Source organism: Mya arenaria, chromosome 17, assembly GCF_026914265.1.
Source record: "Mya arenaria isolate MELC-2E11 chromosome 17, ASM2691426v1".
NCBI classification, from domain to species: domain Eukaryota; kingdom Metazoa; phylum Mollusca; class Bivalvia; order Myida; family Myidae; genus Mya; species Mya arenaria.
Genome location: NC_069138.1, coordinates 55,101,785 through 55,128,344, shown reverse-complemented (window position 1 = coordinate 55,128,344; position 26,560 = coordinate 55,101,785). Strand labels below are relative to the sequence as shown.

At 36.0% G+C, this 26,560-nt stretch overlaps 1 protein-coding gene across 1 annotated transcript; it reads right to left on the bottom strand.

The window, feature by feature from the left end:
- Positions 1–311: 311 nt before the first annotated feature.
- LOC128223632 (uncharacterized) lies at positions 312–2,989 on the bottom strand. Its single transcript, XM_052932907.1, has 3 exons — positions 2,935–2,989; positions 685–959; positions 312–437 (listed from the first exon to the last, which is right to left on the bottom strand). Exons 1-3 carry the CDS (start codon positions 2,987–2,989, stop codon positions 312–314), a joined length of 456 nt encoding a protein of 151 aa, XP_052788867.1.
- Positions 2,990–26,560: the final 23,571 nt, after the last annotated feature.

Sequence of the window (26,560 nt, the reverse complement as noted above, 5' to 3'; positions counted from 1 at the left end):
TACCAAATAAGTCACGTGGGTTCTCCACCGTGATAAATACAGCTTTAATATTTTTAAACAAACGCATTTCTTAATTCAAAACCTTTATGTACCTTTATGTATATCCATCGATAACTTTCTACATGTAGCTTTCCTTTCACTGGAAATAAGTGTCATGAACTTATGTTCTTGTTCATAAATGAGTGTTATAAACAACTAATGCAAAACAGTCAGATAATTACCTTCATGGTGGTGGATGATGTCGAGGAGAGCGACACCTCATTCATGTAGTAGTTTACCACGCAGTCCGTTATAACCACAAAGTCGCCAGGCTAGGCTTCAGTGGGGGCAGGTCTCCACAAAGTGACCTTCACTTTCTCCCTCGTTAAATCCTTTAGGAAGAGGTCCTTTAACTTCACCGGCGAGTTGCTGACTGTGATTTCCCTGACGCTGTCCTCCTGAAGATTGTGTTGCACTGATTAGCACTTAATTTATTTGCGTTGTCTATTATAATCGTGGAAATAGAAAAGGTTTTTACTTGGATATTGAAAGAAACTTTGAGGAGTCAGAATTTATACGTAAGGAAATTTAAGTTGCAGAAACTGGTTCATAACCTGTTTACGTGCTTACAGAGACAAAGATGAATGGTTAATATGACATTTAATACCTGTACTAGCTGGCCCTTGACGCCATCTTCGACCTGACCGGTGACCCTAGTGCCTGCTCCAATGGCAATTCCGTCGCTGGAGGAGGATGCATCAAATAATCGCCCTCACGCTCCCTCTCTTGGACGTCCATTCCTGGTACCAGGAATACTTTCGATGTTTTGGTAACAATTACTGTATTATCCCTGATGATAACGTTCCTGGGGGATACTGTTTGCCCAACAGCAAATCTGGGAAACTTGGCATCATCGTATACTACGCACTTGACAGCCGAAAAATCAGCTAATGCTACAGTCAGAGATTGTTCGTCTTGCCCTTGGCAGGTGTAGTACTAGATACTGCCCCTTGCGACTACCTTTGCCTTAACAGTCGCATCATATGGTAGGGGTTTTCTGCTCCCAACTGCTTCGGTTGGGGTTGTCATCTGTAAGGCAAAGGCATGATTGAAATTATTTTATTTTTTATTTATATTGAAAAGTATGCTTGACTAAACTTCATTTCATGACAAAAAGCAAAGTTATTAGTGCTTACAAGTTTTTGACACACTGAACTTAAATGCTGAAGTTGCATTCAAATGAACATATATAAGTAGCATTTGCGTGTATGTGTGAAATAAGTGATTAGATAAAATATATATATATTAAAGCACATGAAGAAATGAAGTTTGTATAATGAAAAATTGAAATTAGATATGCAGCTTCGATTTAAAAAAGCATTGAATGAAATAGATTTTCTCGCTTTCTATGTTTCAAAGATATACTGACACAAGCATTTCTTGGTAATCTTGCGAACTATGTAGACAAGTTTGTGATCTGAGGAGTAGGACTCTTAAAGTACCAGAAGCAAGAGTATTTTCATCAAAACAAGAAAGGTAAATGTGATCTAAACAATATCCATAATCTGTTGTCACGGACTGAATGATTTGCTTCAGATTATAGGTCTGATTCGAAAGCTTGGCCACAGGAACACTTTCAGCAAATTCTACATTAAAATCACCAATTAAGAAATATGTCCCTACATCAGGTATTATCTCTATCAAATTTCTCATAAAAATGTATAGTTCATAACAACCGCTCGAGCAGGTGGACAATATAAGAAACAGACCACAATGTTTGTGTCAGTTTGAACAACAGCACATTCTATGTTTGAGAATGTGTGGACAGAAAAATGGTTCAATTCTGATCTGGAATATATTGCTATACCATGTTCAGAGCTGCTTTTGTGGAAGAATACGCAAAGTAGCCATCAATGTGGTATTTGCTAGTGTATAGACTGGTTCATGAACTTTTAGTTCAACGAAAGCAATCCAGTGAGCATCAGAACCTCTGATATTCCACAACACTCGATAGCCATCATCTTGCATAGTAAGTTTATCAACAAATCCTGGGGAAAGAATGTCTCCAGCAGTATATTTCTGACCATTTTCGTACTGCAAGTGTAACTTTATTTCGTATTTGTTTGATTTGCAGCCTGTTCAGCTTGTAGAATAAATTGGGGACACAAATTGCAACCCGCCTATCTACATTTCTCAGTTCCTATTTACATATATCGCTGAAGTGTAACGGTACAAGGCGTTCCGAGTTTTATGTGCGTTTCTGACAACAGAAGATAGAAGGAAATGCCATAACTTCTGAGTGCAAGTCTTGAAATAAACTGACTGTTGTATTGTTTTCTGCTTGGGCAATACATAATATCTGATTGAATTCCCTGAAATCAGAAGCCTGCAAAAATATATATTAGTATTTCCAGTTGGTCTTTCTGTGGAATTGTCATTTTCTGTCCAGGATGTGGCCATGTTTCTACTTTCATCACCTGTATTGTCATCCTTAAAATCATCGTCTACATGGAAAGAACTGCCCAATGAAAAAGTCTCTAGCCGGGGGTCATTTACAACAATACCTTAATTCCTGTAGAGGCTACTATTGCTTACTAACCATTTTGCTGCTTCAAACACCATGCTGGGTCTTATGTGGTGCTTATATGTCAATCTACGCTTCAGTTTCAACATAATTGTTTCGCAGTCATTCACCATCCTTGGTAATGATTTTATGGTATTGTTGGCATCAGCAGAAACATTGACAATATTACCCTTAACGCTAACTTGCCCACCATGCGGCATTTCTCTCAATTGCATAAAAGCAAGTCTAGGAGACACTAACCTCTCTTCTAAATTTGAAAGCTCTAATGCCTTTGGCCTAGAAGGAAATGACAAACCATTATTTGCCCACATTTTCGGCACATTTCCCTGTCTTAACAGATCCCAAGCACGTCTTACATATCCATACTTTACCACTTTCATTCTGATATGACTGTAGGAACTTCTTGAATGAGATGCTGTCTTTCATTCGAGTAGTGTCAATAACTGAGTGTCGAATGGTCGCGCAGCAGAACAATAAGATTAATTAATACTAATTTTGATATGTCTATAATTATGAAAGATTGTGATAACAATCAGGAACAAGTAATAGATATTAGTTCGCCCTAAAGCCGGTCGTTAATGAGTACGCGTGGAAATGCGGTGTTAGTAAGTACCCCCAGAAGTGCGTTGTCAGTCAGTACGCCCGAAAGTGCGTTGTCAGTCGGTTCGCCCGAAATTGCGTCTTTAATAAGTACGCATTGAAGTGATGTGTCAGTAAGTACGCCCGGAAAGGCGTTTCTAGTGCGCCAAGAAGTCCATTGTCAGTTGTAGACTCGGACAAGTCGGAGAGATACAGCGGGTATGATCCCGTCACGCCGGTATAGCGTGTGAAGCGACATTTGCAAAAGTGGAGAGTGGTTTCGGTTAATACCTGTATTTTTAAACAATGTCGCTAATGGTTAAAAATTACCCTTTAATGTGATCCCTGATAGTGAAAATTTTAGAAATAAGCTCGTACTCGTGATAATCCGATGTTTATAAGAGCAGAAATTGAAGCGCAAATGAAAAAGATGGCGTAGTTTCAGAAGTTTCTGTTAAACCACATGTTGTTAATCTATTGACAGAAACATAAAAAAGAAATGGTAAACCAAGACGGTACTTGATTGCAGGCACATAAACCCATGTTTGCATGTATTTAACGTAAAATTTGAAGATACAAGAGTTGCAGAAAAGATGTTTCAGTCAAATAGTTTTGCTCATACATTCAACTAGCAGAGTGCATACCATCATATAAATATTTTTTCCTGAGCATACAACGTACTTAGGTTTCAGTGGGGTTTGTGGAGACATAGCCAAATACTACGTGTTCAAATCTTTACCATTTGGTATCTATACAGTTGGTTTCATTTTTACTTTAAGGTACTAAGGTCTTAATCAAGTATTGGAGGATTATAAGCTACAAAGTGAGTATATTCTTACACGACGGTATAGGCGGTGATGTCCGCTGTAAGTCCGCGTGGTTTTCTATTACATGTGTACAGACATCATTGTACGAGTTTCGTTTCTTGTTAGCAGGAGAAAAATGCATTTGGAAGGAAGGTCCCGGAAGTTAGATGAGCGCGTTGACGCTTACAGTACAAGGACAGTGAGTTTATACGGGAAACACGCTTCCGGAAGGAAATCGTGTGATTATTCGCCCATGAAAATGGGCTCGGAGGGTCATACAAATTATGATGAGGTTATAGAGAGATTAAAACTCCATGGTTCATGGTATTTGTTTAGATATTCATGATTTCTGTAAGCAGAATACGATTGAGATTAATATGTCTGTTGGGTACCTAGAAACGATAATGTTATGGCATTTTACCAGAGCGGTTGTCTTGATTGTGATGACTGGTCAGTGACTGAAGGTGTTTTTCGAGAGTTAGTTTTTGAAATGGGTCCACATGCGATAGATAGATCTGCCACGCATTACAATAATTAACGTAGAGTATTTAACTCAAAATGGTGGGTGCCTGCTATAGCGTGCACTAATTGTTTTTCACAGTCTATAGGTGGGTGAATTTAATGGGTTAGTGCCACCGCCATATTGTATAGTTGACTGTTGAAATAAAATGACACACAAAAATATATGTGCTACGGTAGTGGTTCCGATGTGAAAATCAACGCCATTTTGGCTTTTGTTAGTAACAAAAAATGGTAATTATTGTTAATTTTGAAAGAGATTTACACATTTTGACATCTACAGGTGCAGTAAAAACAGCAATAACGGTGTTTGATATTCTTAAAGCCTTAATCGAGTGATTAAGGATGTTTGTGTTACTTACGTTTGATAATACTAAGTTGTATTTGCGGGTGTTGGTTTGAGAGATACCTTTCGGTATGATCAGCCGCATTGCAACTCACTTATTCACAGTATTATTCGCCCTAGCTGCCAATAAGTACTCACATCAAGTAAAACTATTAAAGGCATTTTGTGACAGTGAACGGTTCCCATATAAACTAGCACATTCTATCCACGTAGCAATGTATTTATCGACGTGAATGAGATTGGAAAATCAGATAGCGTCATTACTGAAGTTTTGCGATGTGAATATAGAATTTTCTATATAAAAGTGTTAATCAAATAGAGTAAAATTGATGTATATACAAAAGGAAAAGAAGTTTTATTTTCTCCGAAAGAATCATCTGCATTTCCTGTTTCAATGTTACAAAGATATTTACACTGTGCAATTATATCTTTAGAGTCAAACATGTTTTTGTTTAGACCGACGTGTAGATCTTAAGAGATGTTTTCTTTTAAAAAAAAGATAAAATGATCAGTTTTACTGAAGCAAGAGTGTATTGTAGCAAAATCAATATATGTTGCACTTGTAGCACGGTTAGGTTAGGCAACATTCGTTGCGGGCGAGCGGAACAACGGCTGCAGCTAATGCAGAGGGTGTGTCCGAGCCATGTTTGAAAATGCATTGAAAATGCATTGCGTTGAAAATCCGTTCTAGCCAAGGATGGTTATATTGACAATTCAATAGAAAAGAAACTTTCATTACAAAGCAACTTAAACTATTTGATAAAAGTTTGGCACAAGGGCTTGATTGTGAAGCTACAAGAAACTGGTGTCGATGGCAACTTACTTTCGTGGTTTAGTGACTATCTAGGCAACGTGCAGTTCTCCCTGGCTCCATGTCTAGTTGGGTCTTTCTAGAGGCTGGTGTATCCCAAGGTTCTATTCTAGGTCCCCTCTTATTTTTGATATTTATAAATGTTGTCAACATTTGAAGTAATGTTAGGCTATTTGTAGACGATACTAGTCTTTATATTCTCGTTGACGAGCCCTTAAGGGCCACTAAAATAATCCAGAGAGACATTGATAGCATCAGTACATGGGCTGATATATGGCTAGTCACCTTTATTCCTGCAAAAACCAAGACAATCATGTTCTCCAGAAAACGCCTACCGCGTATTTATCCAGATTTGTCTATGTATGGTCAACAAATCTAAGAAATCAATTTGCATAAACATTTTAGAAGGCTCAAGTTCCATCTGGACAGAAAATGTCTAGAAACTATTTCTTTTTCGTACATCCGTCCGATTCTTGAATATGCTGATATTGTTTGGAATAATTGTACGGACTACGAAAAAACGAACTGCAAAAGAAACAAAATGAAGTCGGTCAAATTATTTGTGGGGCTACTAAGTCAATTTCGATTGATGTTCTCCATGCAGAGCTATGTTGGCCTACTCTGTCAGAAAGACGTATTAATCACAAATTATGTCTCTTTTATAAAAATGAAAAACGGCCTTGTCCCAGAATATATGTCATCCCTTGCACATTTAGCATACAAATTAACATGATCGAATCAGAAATAAATGAAATATATAAAAGTAAGGCGACCGGTGCTAAAATACGCTCAAAAATAGACTTTATTGAGAATGGCGAAACAAATTCTAAATATTTCCTTAATCTAGAGAAATCACGTCAAAGCAGAAAAGTTATTAATTCAATACTTGTTGATGGAGACAGAGTCTTTGAAACAAAACAAATATTAGATGCTAATTTCTATACGGATTTGGTCACCACAAAATATAAAGACAATGTGGAATATACTCAATATATAACCGATGTTAACATACCTATCACTTCGGAACCAAATTTATCTGATAAATGCGAAGGCAAAATAACTCACGAAGAAGCGACAACAGCGCTCAATGAAATGAAACTGAATAAATGTCCTGGACTTGATGGTCTGACAGTTGAATTTTATAAAGCCATTTGGGCTATAATTGGAAATCTTATCATTAATTCTTTTAACGAAAGCTTTGAAAAAGGCGAATTATCTTTTACTCAAAACCAAGGATTTTTTTCGCTATTGTATAAAAAGGGTGATCCCGAAAACCTTGGAAATTGGCGTCCAATATCCCTTTTAAATATAGCCTATAAGCTATCGGCAAAGATTTTAGCAAAACGCATGCAATTAGTCCTACCGAAAATTATAAGATTCGATCAGCAAGGTTATATCAAGAACAGAAATATAGGTTTCAATATACGACTTAGAGATGACGTCATAGACTATACTGATCTTAATAAAAAGAGGGTGCTAATCTATTTTTAGACTTCAAAAAAGCCCTCGACACGGTAGAGTGCCCTTTTATGGTCGACATATTGAAAAAAAATCGGCTTTAAGAACTCGTTTGTTAGATTGGTTAAGTCTCTTTATTGCAATATTACCTCCAAAATAGCAAACAATGGATGGATATCAGACTCATTTTATTTACAACGTGGTGTTCGACAAGGCTGCCCTCTTTCTGCTCTTCTTTTTATTATAGTTGTTGATGTTTTATCAATTAAACTGAAACAATGCAAAACATATGAAGGTATAAAAGTAAAAGAAAACAACATTAAAGTTAACTAACTTGCAGACAACACTACTTTATTTCTTAAAAAAACATGTAGAACTACCTATTGTTTTGGAAATAATTGATACCTTTGGAAAACATTCGGGTCTTAAACTTAACATGATGAAAACACTAGGTCTCTGGATAGTTAAATCGAAAAATCAACCCGTCACTATGTTACATAGTGTACAATTTACTACAAAACATGTTAAATCTCTTGGAGTCTACTTTGGAAATAATAAAAATGAATGTGTAAACCTAAGTTGGACTGACAAAATCGAAAAGTGTAAGCAGCTAATTAACACTTGAAGTAAAAGAAAACTTACATACTTTGGAAAAATAACGGTCATAAAAACCTTACTTTTTCCCAAGCTTGTTTACTTAGCTCAAAATATTGTAACTCCCGATAATATTTCTAAGATAATTAATTCAATGATCTTCGAGATTTTCTGGAACGGAAAAAAAGATAAAATCAAACGTAAGACAGTTATTTGTAACAAACTTGAAGGTGGTCTAGATATGCCAGATTTCAAGTTATTTTCTAAAACCATGAAAATAATATGGGTAACCCACCTTATCAGTACAACAAGCGCAAGTTGGAAAACAATACCATCCCTTATGTTTGACCAATTCGGCAAGAACTTTCTAATTTTCTTCATGAACATTGACTCTTTCAAGTCCTTACAACCACTTACAAACAAAGTGAGCCTTTTTTATAAAGACTTGCTGTCAATATGGATCCACTTTTCACAAATGCTTGTTCATCAAGGCAAAATGTCTAACACATTTTATGATTTTAGGAAGGAAATAATCTGGGGTAATAAATTCATAAAATGTAATAACAAGTCTTTTCTTCAAAACCTGGATTGATTCAGATTTGATATTCATTAATGACATAATTTCAAATAGCGGTGACATAGAAACACATTTTATTTTGAATAATCTTGAAAACAAAACAAATTGGATGGCAGAAATTTATGCGTTAAAAAAATCTATATCAGCTAGCTGGAAAAATATTGTTAAATCAAATGAATCATTAAATACTAGAGTTAACACAAAGCTAGAAATAAAGATTCAAAATAAACCTCTAACCGAAATGACAAATAACGAAATTTACCAGCTTTTTATTAGGCCATTTTTTAAAAAAAAAACGTCCATTCATGGTTACTGGAATCGCAGGCTTCGAGAAAAAGTAGAATGGAAATCATGGTATTATATAAATCATAAATGTATTGTTGACAATAAAGTTAAACAGTTCAAAATTAAACTGTTACAAAATCTTGTGGCAACTAACCTGAATTTATTCACGTGGAAATTGAAAGACTGTCCTTTATGCATATATTGCCATGAAGTAGAAGATTATGAACATTTTTTATACAGTGTTCTACTTTATCAGCCTTTTGGAACACCATAAATTCCGTGTTTAAAAAATGTGGTATAAACAAACATCTCAACAACATAAAATACATCTTGGTAAGATATTAGATATACCAAAAAGAATATAATTGCGTCAATATTGTATTGAGCCAAATTCGCTACTGTATTTATAAAACATACTTCAGTGATAGGAGAGCAAAACACTTTATTTTGAATCATTTATTTTATGATTCGCTTACTTTACAGACGTTCTTAAAGAAAAAAATGTGAATGTTTTCTGAATGAGTTTATTAACAACATTAAACACATTATTTAACAACATATTGAAGATATGTATATTCATGTCAGTTCTATGTATCATTTTATGTGTATAGCTGTACGATTGTGTATTCTTCTAAAGAAATAATCTGGCTGAGTAATTGCAGTTCCAAAGAGAAAAAAGAAACTGAACTTAAGCGCTTCCTCTAGGGGCTTGAAGTATCATTGCCGAAAACGTTATAGTTAACATTTACTAGATTACTAAGTGAAACATACCAGGAGTGAAAGGGAAACGTTTGCCATAGGTAAATGCAACTTCGAAGTATTTAACCTCACTTGAAATAACCAGCAGTTCTGGTGCAGTTCACAATTTATTTAATATATGCAAACATGTACGTGTATACAATAAATAGAGCAACTATGCATTTGAAAAATACAAACTTGCATTAGAAGAATATGTCAAAAACAGAAAAAAAAATTTTTTATCCCATAACAAAAATGATTGCACAACAGAATATTACTATCAATAGGACTTGTTTTTTTTTAACTAGAGTTGAATTGTCTGATAAGCCCAATTATTGTTGTCAAACCTAAAATATACATTTAAACGCAGGACTTTTGTCAACGATAAGCCTTCATATTAAAATAGCTTTACCATTTGATGGGATTACCAACTTGAAACGGTCAGTTAAAAACAGGGGGCTTAAACTAGTGTATACGGCCATAACCTGAAAGTCGCCCAAATATAGCTTCGCTCTCACCAAATATGGTTGCTTTGCCCCATATATATCCCATATCGGGTCACCTACTGACCCCGTAACTTATAATGTTTAAATTTATTTAATTGTACTTTTTTTCATTTACGAGTTAACATTAACTGAAACGCCATGATACGCTTAAAGATACACTCTTACTCCAAGATAAGATTTACCACAATTAATAATATTGTTTTAATATTCAAAAAACGATGAAAAGATGTAGAAAACAATGGTTCTGATGAAGAATACCGAGTTTAATTTGAAAGAAATGAGCATAAAACACGGTATTTTTACCTTATGAGACTATGGAAGACCACAATAAATGTTTAAGCAATAACCAATCATTTAATATTTTTGCCATTTCTGCTATTAAATACACGGTTACAATCTTGTTATCAGTAATAAATATTTCCCATAAATGCATCATTTAGAGAGTAGTTAAAGGTATATCATTCAAAATTTATGTTTGTTATGCATGTGTATGTATTGATTTTAAATAAGAGTGTCACCTTAACTACTGTACATACTAAACTAGTGGGAAATTACTTTCATAAGTTGATTACCATCTTCCAGTCCAATAGGGTTATTAGTACTGCGGTTTGGTCCGGGAGGTTGTATTCGACTCGAGTGGATATTTGCAGATTCGGATCTCACGATTAAAATCAAAATCTGCAAAAATCCACGAGAGTCGAATACGACATTCCGGATCAAAACGTTGTACTTATAACCCTTTTATTATATGCATTACTGGTTAGATCACTTAAAAGCCACTTGTTTTCATACTAAACGTCATTTTAACGACGCACTATTTTTATGACGTCATTGTAACACCGCACAACGATACTTGTTATGACTTGACGTCACAAGAAAGGAATGCGTCAATTTTGCACTGCAGTGGAATACGGACTACCGTATTTTGCGATATGTATTGCGTGTGAATTTATGATGGGTATATAATAAAATCATATATTATGATACTGTATATATGACCTTGCATAGTTTGTTTCTTTCAGTAATAAAACATGTATAAACCAATATCCATCGTAACTCATTTTACCCCATAGAATCAAGCGTTATGAAAAATTCGTACTTTTTACAATGTCATAGATAATGTTCATTAAAATGTTTGGTCAAGATTGCAAAGAAAACATATGCTGTTGCAAGTTTTTTTTACAATTACGCAACTACATTATGGTTTTTGCTACACAATAAGTGTTTTTTGAAATATTAATAACGGTTTCTGAATTTAAATAACCTCACCGTATGACTATAATAAAGCTTGATCACTTAATAATTTAGACAAATATCGTGGCATTCATTCACATGCTAATAATGCTTTTAATGATAGTTTCACACGTTAAATGTGCCTTAACAATAACAATTTTAATATTGGTTATAGCTAAGTATACTTCTTCTGCTTTGTTTACATACTGCAAACACATGTCCATTGGGTTATGTAAATAGAATCACTGTTAGAGGTAAAGTATATTATAATAATATAAGGTCGTCTTGCCGATACAGCTACTTATGTTCCAAATATCAATAGTGTATATACTACGGATTTAGTATTACGATAAGAAAAGGAGGCCATTTGACCAATAAATATTTATAAATATCCGTCTCAATTAACTGAATGTTATTATGCAATTATGTATTTTATATATTAAAATATAGGCGATATTTTTGCGCTTATGAACAGAGGAATTTGTGGCCAAGAAGCTAATAATCGAAAATCACCACATATAAAGGCTATTTATTATATATATACAAATCATACGCTTTTCTTTGCTTTGATCATAAAAGTCAAATGAGTTAAGATAATAATAAATATAAAAAAATGGTTTGCATCAACCTCTATTGTGCTTGTTTGAAGTGGAACGATAAAATATGGCCAGAAGCTATAAACTTTTATGAAGACTTTCAATTCTTTTGAATGACGTATTTCATATTTGTACAACAGCTTAGGAATATTTTCTTAACTTCTACAACCATTTTTAGAATACTTTAATTTGAATGAGATATTTAATACATAAGACAATTAAAACACTGGTGAGTTTCAAAATAACCACTTTCGTGCTAGATTTAAAGTTGAAACGCTCAAAATCTTAACAGTTCGTCTTAGTATTGGCAGTTTGTATTGGAGCGTACTTCGGGCTTCGTCCGTGCAAAAATGATGTATTCACTATCATTTGGTGAGTGTTCATTAAAGTTATATCAATTATACGAAATACATAAAGTCATATACAATCGACACAATATTTGTTTTTAAAAAAGAATTGTTTATTACTCTTAATTATTATATTAGTAGAGGTATAAGTCATACTTTTTTATCATATGTATTAAAATAAAAAGTGTGTATGGCTTAATGATAACAATACTGTTATATATTGTTCTTAGTATTCACACTTTTTTATTAATATATTTATTATTATGATTATCATAGTTATTATTATATATACTATAATTATTATTATAGTTATATTTATAATGAAAAGTTATGTAATATAAAATGCGGGGGATAATTATTATATCTAGAATGAGTATGATACAAATGGTACCTGTTAAGAAACTCATGTTATTGACAATAGTACCTGTTAAGAAATTCATGTTATTGACAATAGTACCTGTTAAGAAATTCATGTTATTGACAATAGTATCTGTTAAGAAACTCATGTTATTGACAATAGTACCTGTTAAGAAATTCATGTTATTGACAACAGTACCTGTTAAGAAACTCGTGTTATTGACAATAGTACCTGTTAAGAAATTCATGTTATTGACAACAGTACCTGTTAAGAAACTCGTGTTATTGACAATAGTACCTGTTAAGAAACTCGTGTTATTGACAACAGTACCTGTTCAGAAACTCATGTTATTGACAACAGTACCTGTTAAGAAACTCATGTTATTGACAACAGTACCTGTTAAGAAACTCATGTTATTGACAACAGTACCTGTTAAGAAGCTCATGTTATTGACAACAGTACCTGTTAAGAAACTCGTGTTATTGACCATGAAACACTGGTGAATTTGATTAAAATTGTTCATGCTGAAAATATTATGCATAGCGTGATGGCGATACTAAAGATATGTTCATTAAGGTTCGTCCGAAACACATGTCGGCCGATTTTCATGAATCTTAGCATTGGCATATTTCATATTACATAGTTCGAGATTAATCCTGAACACAGTTTTGAAAGCTTTTAACTTCAGGTTTATGTTAGTGCCAGTTGCTCGGACATTTGAATCAAAAACAGAGGGAAAACTTAGTACCTATATAGGGACTTGGTCATGTTTTATAAAATGCACCTTTTGTTGAAAAGCGTTTCTATCGTTATTCAAAAATGTGGACTTCAAAGTCAATATTTGAACATATATCAACATTTGATGAAGGGTTCTAGCCGTGAATTTTAACAATCCCAATGATTTCCCACACTTAATTTTGTCATGAAAAGAGTGCAAATAACCTTGGAGTTGGGTTAAAGTTAGATCCCAGAGTTTTCAATACATGGACGAGTCCCGTTAAGCATGCTTTTGGAATGAATCCCTCCTACTACAACGGACACTTTGCTATGTTTTTTCAGGATTGACAATTATCAGCTGTTTTATGCGTTTAGACGATGTACAATGTACAAGTCGAAAATACAATGTATGTCTGTGTCTGTCTGTCTGTCAGCAACGTGATGTATAATGTCTATAATGACCTATTGTTTGTTGAGTTACAGCGTCCCTAGCGTCCACGTGCTTTTTGGCGCTAACCCGCGCTCTTTTCCGTTTTTTTAAAAAAGCAACAAGAACACTCTAGATGACAATTAAACACATACACGTTCCAAATAATTGTATATCATAGTAACTTAAAAAATAAATGTATTCGACACTTATATGGCATAAGCTTCATTTTAACAATTTAGAACTACGTGCCCTGGATATAACTGTTAGTTTCGTATCTCAAAAACTAACCTTGGAAAGGGATAATAAAAAACACATTTAAATTATTATCAGTACGCCTTTGGAATTATTAAGTATTGTCAGCTAGATTGAACTTTTACTTCGTCTTTGGCGGTGAAGAATTTTAAAACTTTTTTTCTTAATATGACAAAATGTGCCAAATAAATGCGTGTTCACAAAGGCGAACGCCGCATTGATTGGATAGTAAATAATGGCCCTTCAGACCTTTGATAATGTTGAGATGGTAAGAATACGACATTTTTATACATATCTTGGTGTTTTTTTTCTATCAAACATCCAAAACGAAATGATCCAATTCAACAACACATATTTCAAAATATAATGCAGATATTTAATAATATTTACACAGCTGAGAAGGGTTATAAGCGTACCTACAAAACAAATGTATTTTTCATGATAATTCCGGATTAATGGGCAAGGATTCTTCGCATTAAACCGTTTATTAAACTCGAATTAACAAACAAATAGTGCGCATGCGTTACATATTAAGCCCTATATTTGACTCTCTTATTTACTTATAAAATAGTATAACAAATTAACGTTTAATACACAGGAGGCAGAAATATATTATTTTCTTGTATATATATATATATATATATATATATATATATATATATATATATATATATATATATATATATATATAATATTCTATATATATATACATATACTCTAGGCTTAAATAAACAAAAAATAATTTGTTTCTGCTCCCTGTGGTTTAATAGCAATGATGATGATGATGATGATAATGATGATGATGACGACGACGGTGACGACGACGACGATGATGATGATGATGACGACGACGACTATGATGATGATGATGATGATAATGGTGAAGTGGTAATATCAACCACTAATAAGTGGTAATAGTAATTGCAAAACGTGGTAATAGCAAACAGTAATAGTAATACGTGGTTATAGCAACTAGTAATGGTAATAAGTCGAAATAGCAACTCAAAATAGTATAAAGTGGCAATAGCAACTAGCTATATGCGGTAAATCAACTAATAATCGAAATAGGTGGTACTAGTAACAGCTTATAGTAATTAGTGGTAATGGCAACTAGCAGTAGTAATAAATTGTAAATGGAACAAGTAATAGTAATATGTTGATAATAGCAACTAATAATAATAGTAAGTGGTTATAGCAACCGGTACAAGACATAAGTGATCATAGCAACTAGTAATATTAATAGTGCTTATATCGGAAAGGGAATGTTTAATAATTTGTGGCAATTGCTATTATAGTAATGATGTTGATGATATTGGTTGTAATAGTGTTAATGTTAAAAAAATTGATATTTTCGGTATTATTTTATTTGTGTTGCTCTTTATAGTTAAAAAGTTATAATTAATAATATTATTACAGGTTTGGTATGTCTACTTCTGGTCCAATCAGCAAAGTCACAATGTGCCTACGAAGATATGAATGGCTACTTTTACACATGTTTGAGCAATATTTCGATATACACGGAGTACCTCTTTCCGTTTATGAATGACACTAATGCTGATGACATGTGCAAGTAAGTTCTAAGTAATTAAGGAGGTTTAGAAACACTTCGTTAATTGGTACTTGTACGTGTGATCATGCTTTTGTGCACAACGCCATCCAGGTATGTGTACGAAACTACATGTACGACAGAACGAGGAAAGTGATCTATGCGTTAACAAGGGCAGTAATGTCAAGAGCGTCCAGGTTTCCAAGCTCATTGTTTGGGGAATAAAATGTCCTCGATTTAGTTAAAGTTTACTAAATTACTAAGCGAAACCTATCAGAAAAGAAAGGGAAACATTTGCCATATAAACATTGTTTTCAATATGATAAAACGAGATTTTTTTTCGAAACGACCTTGTGATTATGTTATAAGTGAGACACGGTTAAGTCTTTAATTGAATTAGCATTTACGTAAGTAGTGACGAACCACATTCAAGACGCGGTTCAAAAAATGTACACCTGACATTACTGCCCTTGATTAAAAGCGGGTCTGCTAGTACAATTGTACAGATAAATTTTGCATACGACTTCTTAACGAAGCTTCTCACACAAGTTTAGGTACAGTGCTGCATATCCCTACTTGGGATAGAGCAGTGCTATATTTCCCTGTTCGGGAAAGAGCAGTGCTGTATTTCCCTGTTTGGGGTAGAGCAGTGCTGTATTTCCCTGTTTGAGATAGAGCGAAACATTTTTCTGTTAGGGAAAGAGGAGTGCTGCATTTCCCTGTTCAGGATAGAGCAGTGCTGTATTTCCCTGTTTGAGATAGAGCGCAACATTTTCCTGTTAGGGATAGAGCAGTGCTGCATTTCCCTGTTTAGGATAGAGCAGTGCTATATTTCCCTGTTTAGGATAGAGCAGTGCTGCATTTCCCTGTTTAGGATAGAGCAGTGCTATATTTCCCTGTTTGGATTAGAGCAGTGCTGCATGTCCCTGTTTGGGATAGAGCAGTGCTGCATTTCCCTGTTTAGGATAGAGCAGTCGGGATGGTACGGAATGCCGTTAGGGCTATCGCCTATGAATGTGTTGATCTCAAACGAGATACTCGAAAGTACGATGATAAAAACGCAAATTCACGAAACTACGATGGTGAAAACGCGACAGTACAATGATGAAAACGCGACAGTATGATTACGAAAACGTGATAATACGACAGTACGATGATGGTACTGGGATAAACTATAGTGTTTTCACCATCGTAGTTTCGCGTTTTCACCACCGCAATATCGTGATTTCGCGTTTTCATCATCGTGGCAGTGGCAGTAGCAGAAGCAGTAGTAGTCGTAGTAGAATAATAATTCATAAAAAAGACAGGTGCTTCTATTAGGTTTATATGACTTGGCGTCATTTTATTTCAGGATGTGTCATTCGCTTGAACGCTGCGCTTTTGTTAGTGTTTTTGTTCTAAACGACTGGAGAGCTTACGAGACGTTTCTTATACGCCTTTGTAATTGTCATTCAGTTGGTCGTTAATATGATCGTACATTTACAATAATGGCAGATCGTAAAAATGCTATGAAATGCACCCCTGCATTCGACATTTTGTCACATGGAGGGCAATTTTCTTCTCTGGGCATGCGCGCCGGAAGGCGATAGTACGATGATGAAAACACGACAGTACGATGATGAAAACGCGACAGCACGATGGTGAAAACGCGACAGCACGATGATGAAAACACGATAGTACGATGATGAAAACACGATAGTACGATGACGAAAACGCGACAGTACGATGATGAAAACACAACAGTACGATACTACGATTTTGAAAACAAAATCACGAAACTTCGATGGTGAAAACGCGACAGTACGATGGTGAAATACTGTCGCGTTTCACCATCGTTGTTTCGTGATTTCGCGTTTTCATCATCGTACTTTCAAGTATTGCGTTTCAGATCAACACATACACAGGCGATGGCTCTAACGGCATTCCGTAGGATAGAGCAGTGCTGCATTTCCCTGTTGGGATTAGAACAGTGCTTCATTTCCCTGTTTAGGATAGATCAGTGCTGCATGTCCCGATTCGGGATAGAGCAGTGCTACATTTCCCTGTTAGGGATAGAGCAGCGCTGTATTTCCCTCTTTGAGATAGAGCAATGCTGCATTCCCCTATTCGGAATAAAGCAGTGCTTCAATTCCCTGTTAGGAATAGAGCAGCGCTTCATTTCCCTGTTTAGGATAGAGCAGTGTTTTATTTCCCTGTTTGGATTAGAGCAATGCTGCATTTCCCTGTTTGGGATAGAGCAGTGCTACATTTCACTGTTAGGGATAAAGCAGCGTTTCATTTTCCAGTTTAGGATAGAGCAGTGTTTTATTTCCCTGTTTGGATTAGAGCAATGCTGCATTTTCCTGTTTGGGATAGAGCAGTGCTACATTTCACTGTTAATAATAAAGCAGTGTTGTATTTCTCTGTTCGGGGATAGAACAGTGCTACATTTCACTGTTAGGGATAGAGCAGTGCTGCATTACCCTGTTTGAGATAGAGCAGTGCTATATTTCTCTGTTTGGGATAGAGCAGTTCTTCATTTCCCTGTTTGGGATAGAGCAGTGCTGCATTTTCCTGTTTGCGATAGAGCAGTGCTACATTTCCCTGTTTGCCATAGAGAAGTGCAACATTTCCCTGTTTGCCATAGAGAAGTGCAACATTTCCCTGTTTGTCGTAGAGAAGTGCAACATTTCCCTGTTTGCGATAGAGCAGTGCTACATCTCCCTGTTTGCCATAGAGAAGTGCAACATTTCCCTGTTTTTCATAGAGAAGTGCAACATTTTCCAGTTTGCGATAGAGAAGTACAACATTTCCCTGTTTGCGATAGACCAGTGCTACATTTCCTTGTTTGAGAAAAAGCAGTGCTACCATTTTCCGTTTTAAATAGAACAGTGCTACATTTTCCTGTTTTCGATAGAGCAGTGCAACATTTTCCTGTTTTAGGTGGAGCACTGCTATATTTCCCTGTATGAGATAGAGCAGTGCTATATTTCCCTGTATGAGATAGAGCAGTGGTATATTTCTATGTTTGAGGTACAGCAGTGCTATATTTCCCTGTTTGAGGTACAGCAGCTATCTCCTGTTTGAGATAGAGCAGTGCTTCATTTTCCTGTTTGCGATAGAGCAGTGCAACATTTCCCTGTTTAGGTAGAGCACTGCTACATTTCACATTTTGAAATAAAGCAGTGCTATATTTCCCTGTTTGAGATAGAGCAGTGCTACATTTTACAGTTTGATAAAGAGCAGTGCTACATTTCCGTTAATAAGATATGTCTGTGTTACAGTTCCCTGTTTAAGATAGAGCAGTGCTATAGTTTTCTGTTTTGGATAGACCAGTGCTGCATTTCCCTATTTGAGATAGACCAGTGCTACGTTTCCCTGTTTGAGAAAAAGCAGTGCTACCGTTTTTCGTTTTAGATAGACCAGTGCTGCATTTCCGTTTGAGATAGAGCAGTGCTACATTTCCAGGTTTGAACAAGAGATATTGTGAGACATTTGTAAAACGCCTTACGAAATATTATATTACAGTCAAGGAGGATTATATACAGCGTTCACTTGCCTGCAATCCAACATAACCACATACGACTGCTATAACAACGATACCAAGTTTGCTGCGTTCTTTGGTGACGGATCAAATTTAATGACCGCCTACACCTACCTGTGCACGGAGTATGTTAATAATGCACGTAAGTCTTATTTCATTAACTCCCACAATGGTCGTAATATAGTTTACCTCGTGAACACTAAAAGTAAACAGCTTTTGTGCTAACTCGGTTATTGAAATAGAAAGTTATTATTGGTTTCAGTGTAAGATAGTTATATATTTCACTGAGTGAGCACCAACAGCTATATTGGCTTTCGGCATTCACGATGTGAAATATTGTGTGATCTAACAATAATAGGTTTAAAAAGGATATGTTTCATGCTCGGTGAAATATAAAGTTTTATCAGTGAAATAACAACAGTGAAAATATCAATTTTATGCTTTCACTGAAAACTAAGGAGTGAGGATATCAACTTTAAGAACAACGTTAAAATCCGTTGTAGTAACAAATGCTGCCCAAAAATAATATTCGATTTTTGCATCAGTCGAAAAAGGTATATTTGGAAATAAACAATTTACCGTTTATTAGAAACATGGTTATCCTATTTTTAAACGTTTTCTTGAACTTTGAAGCCGAATGTTCGATCGTTTGCTTTCATACAAACCAACAAAAGAAATTACAGACGAAAATTACTGCTCGAACATAAGTACGATGTTTTATCATCGCTTAAATATGTTTTTGAACTGTTTGTCGTTTTTACGAAGTTCAAGAAAATTCACACATTAAAGACAGATTAATTGATGATTTTTTTACCCCACTCACGACACAAAATTTGTCAATAACCTAGGTTTTCACGAAGATTTCCAAAATGACGTTATTAAAATTGTATCATATCCTTGTGAGCGCTGACATTTAATTTGGAAGTGAAAGCGGGCTAAAATGTAAACAGTGAAACTATCATATTGATATTTTAACTCCTTAAAATAGTGAACAATTTTATTTCACTGAAAAATCACTATATATTATAGATAACGATATTCGACGGGAACAAACAAGTATCCTCTATATCATGAATGAACCATCGCATAAAGCTGAAGGTCACAATATAGGCAAAAACAGAAACAAAAATAGAAAATCAAAAAAGTAATCCAATATAATGTTACATATATTTCGACCTGCCTCGATCAACCAAATCTGTAAAGTGTTCGTTCAGTTTATGCTTTGATTTATGCTTTGAATTCAGCCTCGGTTTGTAATTTTAAAAAATAATATCTCGTGAGTTTGGATCCAATTAAAGGGCATTATTTGTTTTGAAAATTCATTTCTTATCATGTATGTGCCAGGGTATATAAAACATGATTTTAGAATCATTTAAAAAATACCAATGAGGCTCTAAATCGCTCACATATTTTCAAACCATCGTAATGGTAAAGCAATGAACAAAATTACTATTTCGTTGTTTTGCGAAACAATAACGTTATTGTAGCACACGCACACACACACGCACACACACATGCACACACGCATACACACACGCGCGCGCACACACGCGCGCGCACACACACACACACACACACACACACGTGCGCGCGCACACACACACACACACACACACACATGCACACACGCACGCACACACACACACGCACACACACACACACACGCACACACACACACACACACACATTCACGCACACATACGCAAACATACACCCGCACACACGTACACACACACACATAAACACAAACACACACACACACGCGTGCGCAGGCAAGCACGCACACACACGCGCACACGTACGCGCGAACGCAATTACATAATATATGACAGCATCAAGCAGATTGTCGTGGATCCTTCTCATTTGTATTGTGGCAACTTAAAAAATTGTTTTTGCATTTTAGCCGGGCCATTCGCTTGTTCCTTACTAGTTGATGACTATTCCGTCAAAGGAAACGTATCCGACTTTGATTTCAACGTTGACTCCTTGGACAATTCCACGTTCACACTTGCTGACATTTGTTCGTAAGTTGTTCAATGTTTGTTGCAATACGTTAAAGTTGTCATAATGCTTGTTAAATGTCGATTAACCAATTGAAACACAAATACAAAATATTCGTTTGCCCGAATGCGGATTGTCAATAAGTGCACATTCGCCCAACTCAGACAAAGCCTAAAAGAATTACTTCGGTAAAATGGCAGCTATTCGTTCAGTAAACGGTTAATGGTTTGCTCAGAGGGCATGTGAAAAAATAATTATAAGGGAAATCGGTACATTTCTATAAGCTTTTAGAACTTAAAGGGACACCAGAGGTTCCCAAAATCGGCAAATAAAGTATTTTCTCAAAACAAACATAAAATTGTCAATACAAAATAATATGAGGCCTATAACATTTCTTTACATGATTAAAATAATATTTTGTCGCTGTCTCAGCTGAGTTTACCTGTTTAAACATAGCGCATACTGGTTTCCCAGTTTATAGTGTGTATATTAGGCATCTGAAAATCACGTGATAAGTACAGATGAACACACCGACGTTATTTTTAAATTTACTGGTATCTACGTGGTAGACGAACCAAGTAAATTTCGAAGTGGAAAAACACGCCAAAACTGCGAAAGATACATGTGTCGTAGGCGATGTGATACATCAGTAAATAAGATTCAATGCGTTGTACACAACGATATCAATTTTAAGAGTTTTTGCAACTTTTTTTCAGTTCTATCATTTGGTATCTAGTCTTATGAATATATGATTCTAAAGGAATGTTGAAATAATTCTTATGTTTACATAGTCTCAAAGTAGGACATTCAAAACTCTTTAAGTGAATATTAATGATTTAGACAATGACTCATTTATATGGTTAAAGATTAGTTTCGCATTTGTTGAGCTTATTTCAGACCAAGCTAGTGATAGGTTCAGTAAATAATACTAAATATTATGATGTGTTCAGCAATGGTGATTATTGGTTCATAAAGCTATTAGAACATACATAAAAACTATCGTTAAAAACATCGTTCATGTACCTGACAATACGTATAATTGACCTTTTATTTCGTTCTGATGTAAAAAAGCACTATATGGGTAAAATCAGAACGGTTTGTTACTTTGTTGGAGCATTTTGGCATGCCCATGCGGTATGCTGTTTTCTGGACATCATTTATTATATTAAAAATAGTTTGTTAAATAAATATAGGTACAGAATTATTCAATTTATCACCGAGTCTCTGGATAGAGCTATACGTTAGGACTATGACATTTTTTATCATTTGAAATGATTTATTGGGTAGGTAGATGATAAATGAACTTTATACCGGAAACTATTCTATACACTACTGTCATTGAACGACTGCAAAATAGGCCAATTCATGTCCAGTTTCATTAGAAACAAAAAGCAAAAATACAAACTGCATTAACTTCGCCTGTAATTTCTTAAGCCATTTAGTTTGCTAATGAGTAATAAAGAGCACAACCCTTCCAAATGATATCAATACGTAATGGGTCACTAGAAAAAAATGCCAATGGCTAGATGAACAAGACATACTTGTACAAACTTTTACATAAGCAACTTGCAATAATTATTGTTTTGTTTCCTTCAGCTATGCTGATACCCTGGTTGCTACCTCCATGTCGGATCTTGGTGCAGTTTGCGACAGCGCAAATTTGACAGTTTGGCAAACTTTCTTCGATTTTGTCACCGCGGCATGCAATGATTCAACAGCCTCTACTAGCGGAACCTCAACCGCCACTGGCGGAACAACACCTAGCGGAACCTCAACCGCCACTGGCGGAACAACACCTAGTGGAACCTCAACCGCCACTGGCGGAACAACACCTAGCGGCACCTTAACCGCCACTGGCGGAACAACACCTAGCGGAACCTCAACCGCCACTGGCGGAACAACACCTAGCGGCACCTCAACCGCCACTGGCGGAACAACACCTAGCGGCACCTTAACCGCCACTGGCGGAACAACACCTAGTGGAACCTCAACCGCCACTGGCGGAACAACACCTAGCGGCACCTCAACCGCCACTGGCGGAACAACACCTAGCGGAACCTCAACCGCCACTGGCGGAACAACACCTAGCGGCACCTCAACCGCCACTGGCGGAACAAGACCTAGCGGCACCTCAACCGCCACTGGAGCCACTTCCACGCACAGTTCTAGTACTACAGTACAATCAGGGGCTAGCAAAAACGCGGCAGCCAACATTGTATGCGGAAAACATGTCTTGGTGACAACATTTCTGAGCATGACTATTTTGTTGTGTATGTAATCTCTTCTGTGATAATTCGAACATCTTTGATTAATAAGCATTTGTTGAATTTTCGACTTTAGACATCTTATATGGCTAACGATCAATACATAAGTATTAAAAAAGAAGATAAGGAACGCTTATTCGACAAAATAGTATATACTAATTTTGTGTTTAAAATAGGTCAAAATGACCATTGATTAACAATTTCAACAAAATTAAATGCATATAACAAAATGACGAACAACTATTTGTTTAAAAAACTTTCAAAATACAGAGAAATAACCACACACTGGTTATTAGATTCCGTACCTTACATGTCTAGACATGAACTATTTTCTAGATCGAACATTTTGTGTACTTTTTCGGTTCAGCTTTACGGATTTATATTTTATCAAATATCAATTGACCTGTATATTAAGTAAATTAAAACGATAATTAAATGTTACATGTTACTCTTTTTGTTTGTTGTCACTGTGTAACCATTGAAAAGATATGTCAGACACAATCCCGATTTGCCTATTATTGTTTATATACAATGCATCTACTATTTCACCGTGTCATCACTAGAGCAACAGTCCCCACTACTTCACTGTGCCTTCACTAGAGTAGTTGCGCCATCACTACTCCACAGCGCCAACACTACCCTACTGTGTGTTCAATAGAGCTACAGCGCCACCACTACCACCCTGCGCCTTTCCTAGAGCAGTTGCGCCATCACAACTCTACAGCGCCAACACTACACAACTGTGCCTTCACTAGAGCAACAGCGCCACCACTACTCCATTGTGCCTTCACTAGAGCCAAAGCGCCACCACTACTCCACTGTACCTTCACTAGAAAGCAACAGCGTCACCACTACTCCACTGTGCCTCTACTAGAGCAACAGCGCCACCAATACTCCACTGTGCCTTCACTAGAGCAACAATGTCACAACTATACCACTGTACCTTTACTAGATCCACTGCACCAGTACTTCTCCACTGTGCCTTCACTAGAGCAACAGAGCCACCACTACTCCCCTGTGCCTTCACTAGAGCAGCAGCGCCACCACTACTCCACTGTGCCTTCACTAGATCAACAGCGCCACCACTACTCATCTGTGCCATCACTAGAGCAACAGCGCCACCACTTCTCGAATGTGCTTTCACTAGAGCCACAGCGCCACTACTACTCAATTGTGTCATCACTAGAAACAGCGCCACTACTACTCCACTGTGCCATCACTAGAGCAACAGCACCCCACTACTGCACTTTGCTTTCACTAGAGCAACAGCGCCACCACTTCTCGACTGTGCTTTCACTAGAGCCACAGCGCCACTACTACTCCACTGTACCATCACTAGAGCCACAGCGCCATCACTACTCCACTGTACCTTTTGTGGAAAAAATGACGAAGAAAACGGACTTTTGTACAATTCGCCAAATAGCGCGCGACGTTGTTTACTGACGTCATAAAGCGCAGTAATTGTAAATAACTAAAACTCGCGTTTTTTTACGATTATTCATTTTCAAATTCAATGAAAAGTCTTGCATACATAATTATATATTTGATTGCGCTTTATTGAAATGGCATAATATACTTTTCATAAACCATACAATAAAAGATATAAGAAGTGGCGCGTTGTTGCGCGTGACTCATCTAACATGGGGGTGTAAGATGAGTTTTTCGAGCACCGGTCACATGACCGGAAACACACGTCCGGTATGCAAGAATCAGTAATCTCTACAGTGCATTCACTAGATCCAATGCACCATCACTACTCCACTGTGCCTCTACTAGGCCATAGCGCTATCACTACTCCACTGTGCCTTCACTTGACCCACAGCGCCATCAGTACTCCACCGTGTCATCACTAGAGCAGCAACAGCGCCACGTGTACTTCACAGTGCCTTCAATATAACTCATGCGCGATCACTCTTCAACAGTGCCTTCACTAGAACCCAAGCGCCAACACTTCTCCACTGTGCCTATTCTACTCAAGTTTACTATTTATTCACCACATTTAACGAAACATTGCGCAGTCTACGACGCTTACATAACCCCGCATTCGGTCTTTTACCAGACAATGATTGAGAGTTTATTTTCCTGAAACACTTCGACAAGCCTTTTTTCCAAAACCACCGCCTTATGATAATAAGACGAAGACGGAACTCTTTAAGCATCATAGCCTTTTTCCAAAACCACCATCTAATGGAGCACTTGCAAAACATTATTTCGGAAACAGGTTTGAAGAAGTGTTTGAAGAAACCATTCACCTCATTAAATTCCGATAATAAGACGAAGACGGAACTCTTTAAGCATCATAGACTGCCCTTTGTTTCATTTAAAATGGCGAAGAAAAGAAAAGTTATCGTTGTTTTGAGTCATCATTTTAAGCAAAATGTTGCCTTCCGAAGAAGCATTTATGACGTAATTTATCACGTGGTATACACATACTGCCACTGCAAAAACATGTCAGTTCCCGGATTGCCCAGCACAAGAACGCTTATACCAGGTAAGAGACCACTAAATATTTTTCCTATATATTCTAAAGCTAACTGAGAAATTGCATACGAATTGTGACCAACAACAATACGCATGGATCTGGTTTACTGAAATGATTTTATTAAAAGTTAGACATGCAAATATAAGTAGGCACTTCCGAATTAGTGTTATTTGTCCACGTACGAAGTCACCATGTCGGAAAGGCATTTGGCGAGTGTTTGCATGGCAAGGGACCAGGTACACACCTGCATAACTGACCCATATACGTTAACATAAACTAGTTATATCTCATAAGAAATTATTACTGATTAAATTTTTAACGCAAAACTACAGAAACAAGCCCAGAAGTCGAGAGTTTAAACATTAACCCACAGGGTCAACGCTAATAACATGAAGCACAAAACACACACACACCAGAAACAGGGAACAACAACTTTAAACTCCACAAACAACACATTACATATATATCATGTTAAACTAGGAGTGTTTATCAAGGATTGTTAGCGGCTTCACTAAAATAAATTAGCACGATTACATATATAGTGAACCTTCACTCAAGGTAAGTATCTTTATATACAGCAGAGAAATCACTCGCAAATAGGCGAAACTCGTGGATTATTCAATTTTGCATTTTTTTATAGCGAAAGAGTTTGCCTTACAGAGTATGCAGATGTATTCAAAGCAAAGTACTTAAAATTAGCAATCAAAATAAAAGGGAAACAACCTTCAGGAAACAGTCAACAGTTTAACGTCTTAAAGGTTAGTCACAACTTAAGTTAACACTTTTTCAATCAAAGACTAAACTGTGTTTCATATGACATGACAATATATTATGTTAAATATATTCATTTAATCAAGAATATACAGATTTACGAAAATATGTATTCGATTATTGCAAAATATGTATTCACTAAAAATATTTGTTGACAAAGAACTATTTGTTCAATATGATAATATATCAATGTAACAATTATGTTACAATTATATCGAACGTTCAGTAAAATATTAAAATATGGTTCAAATAAATATT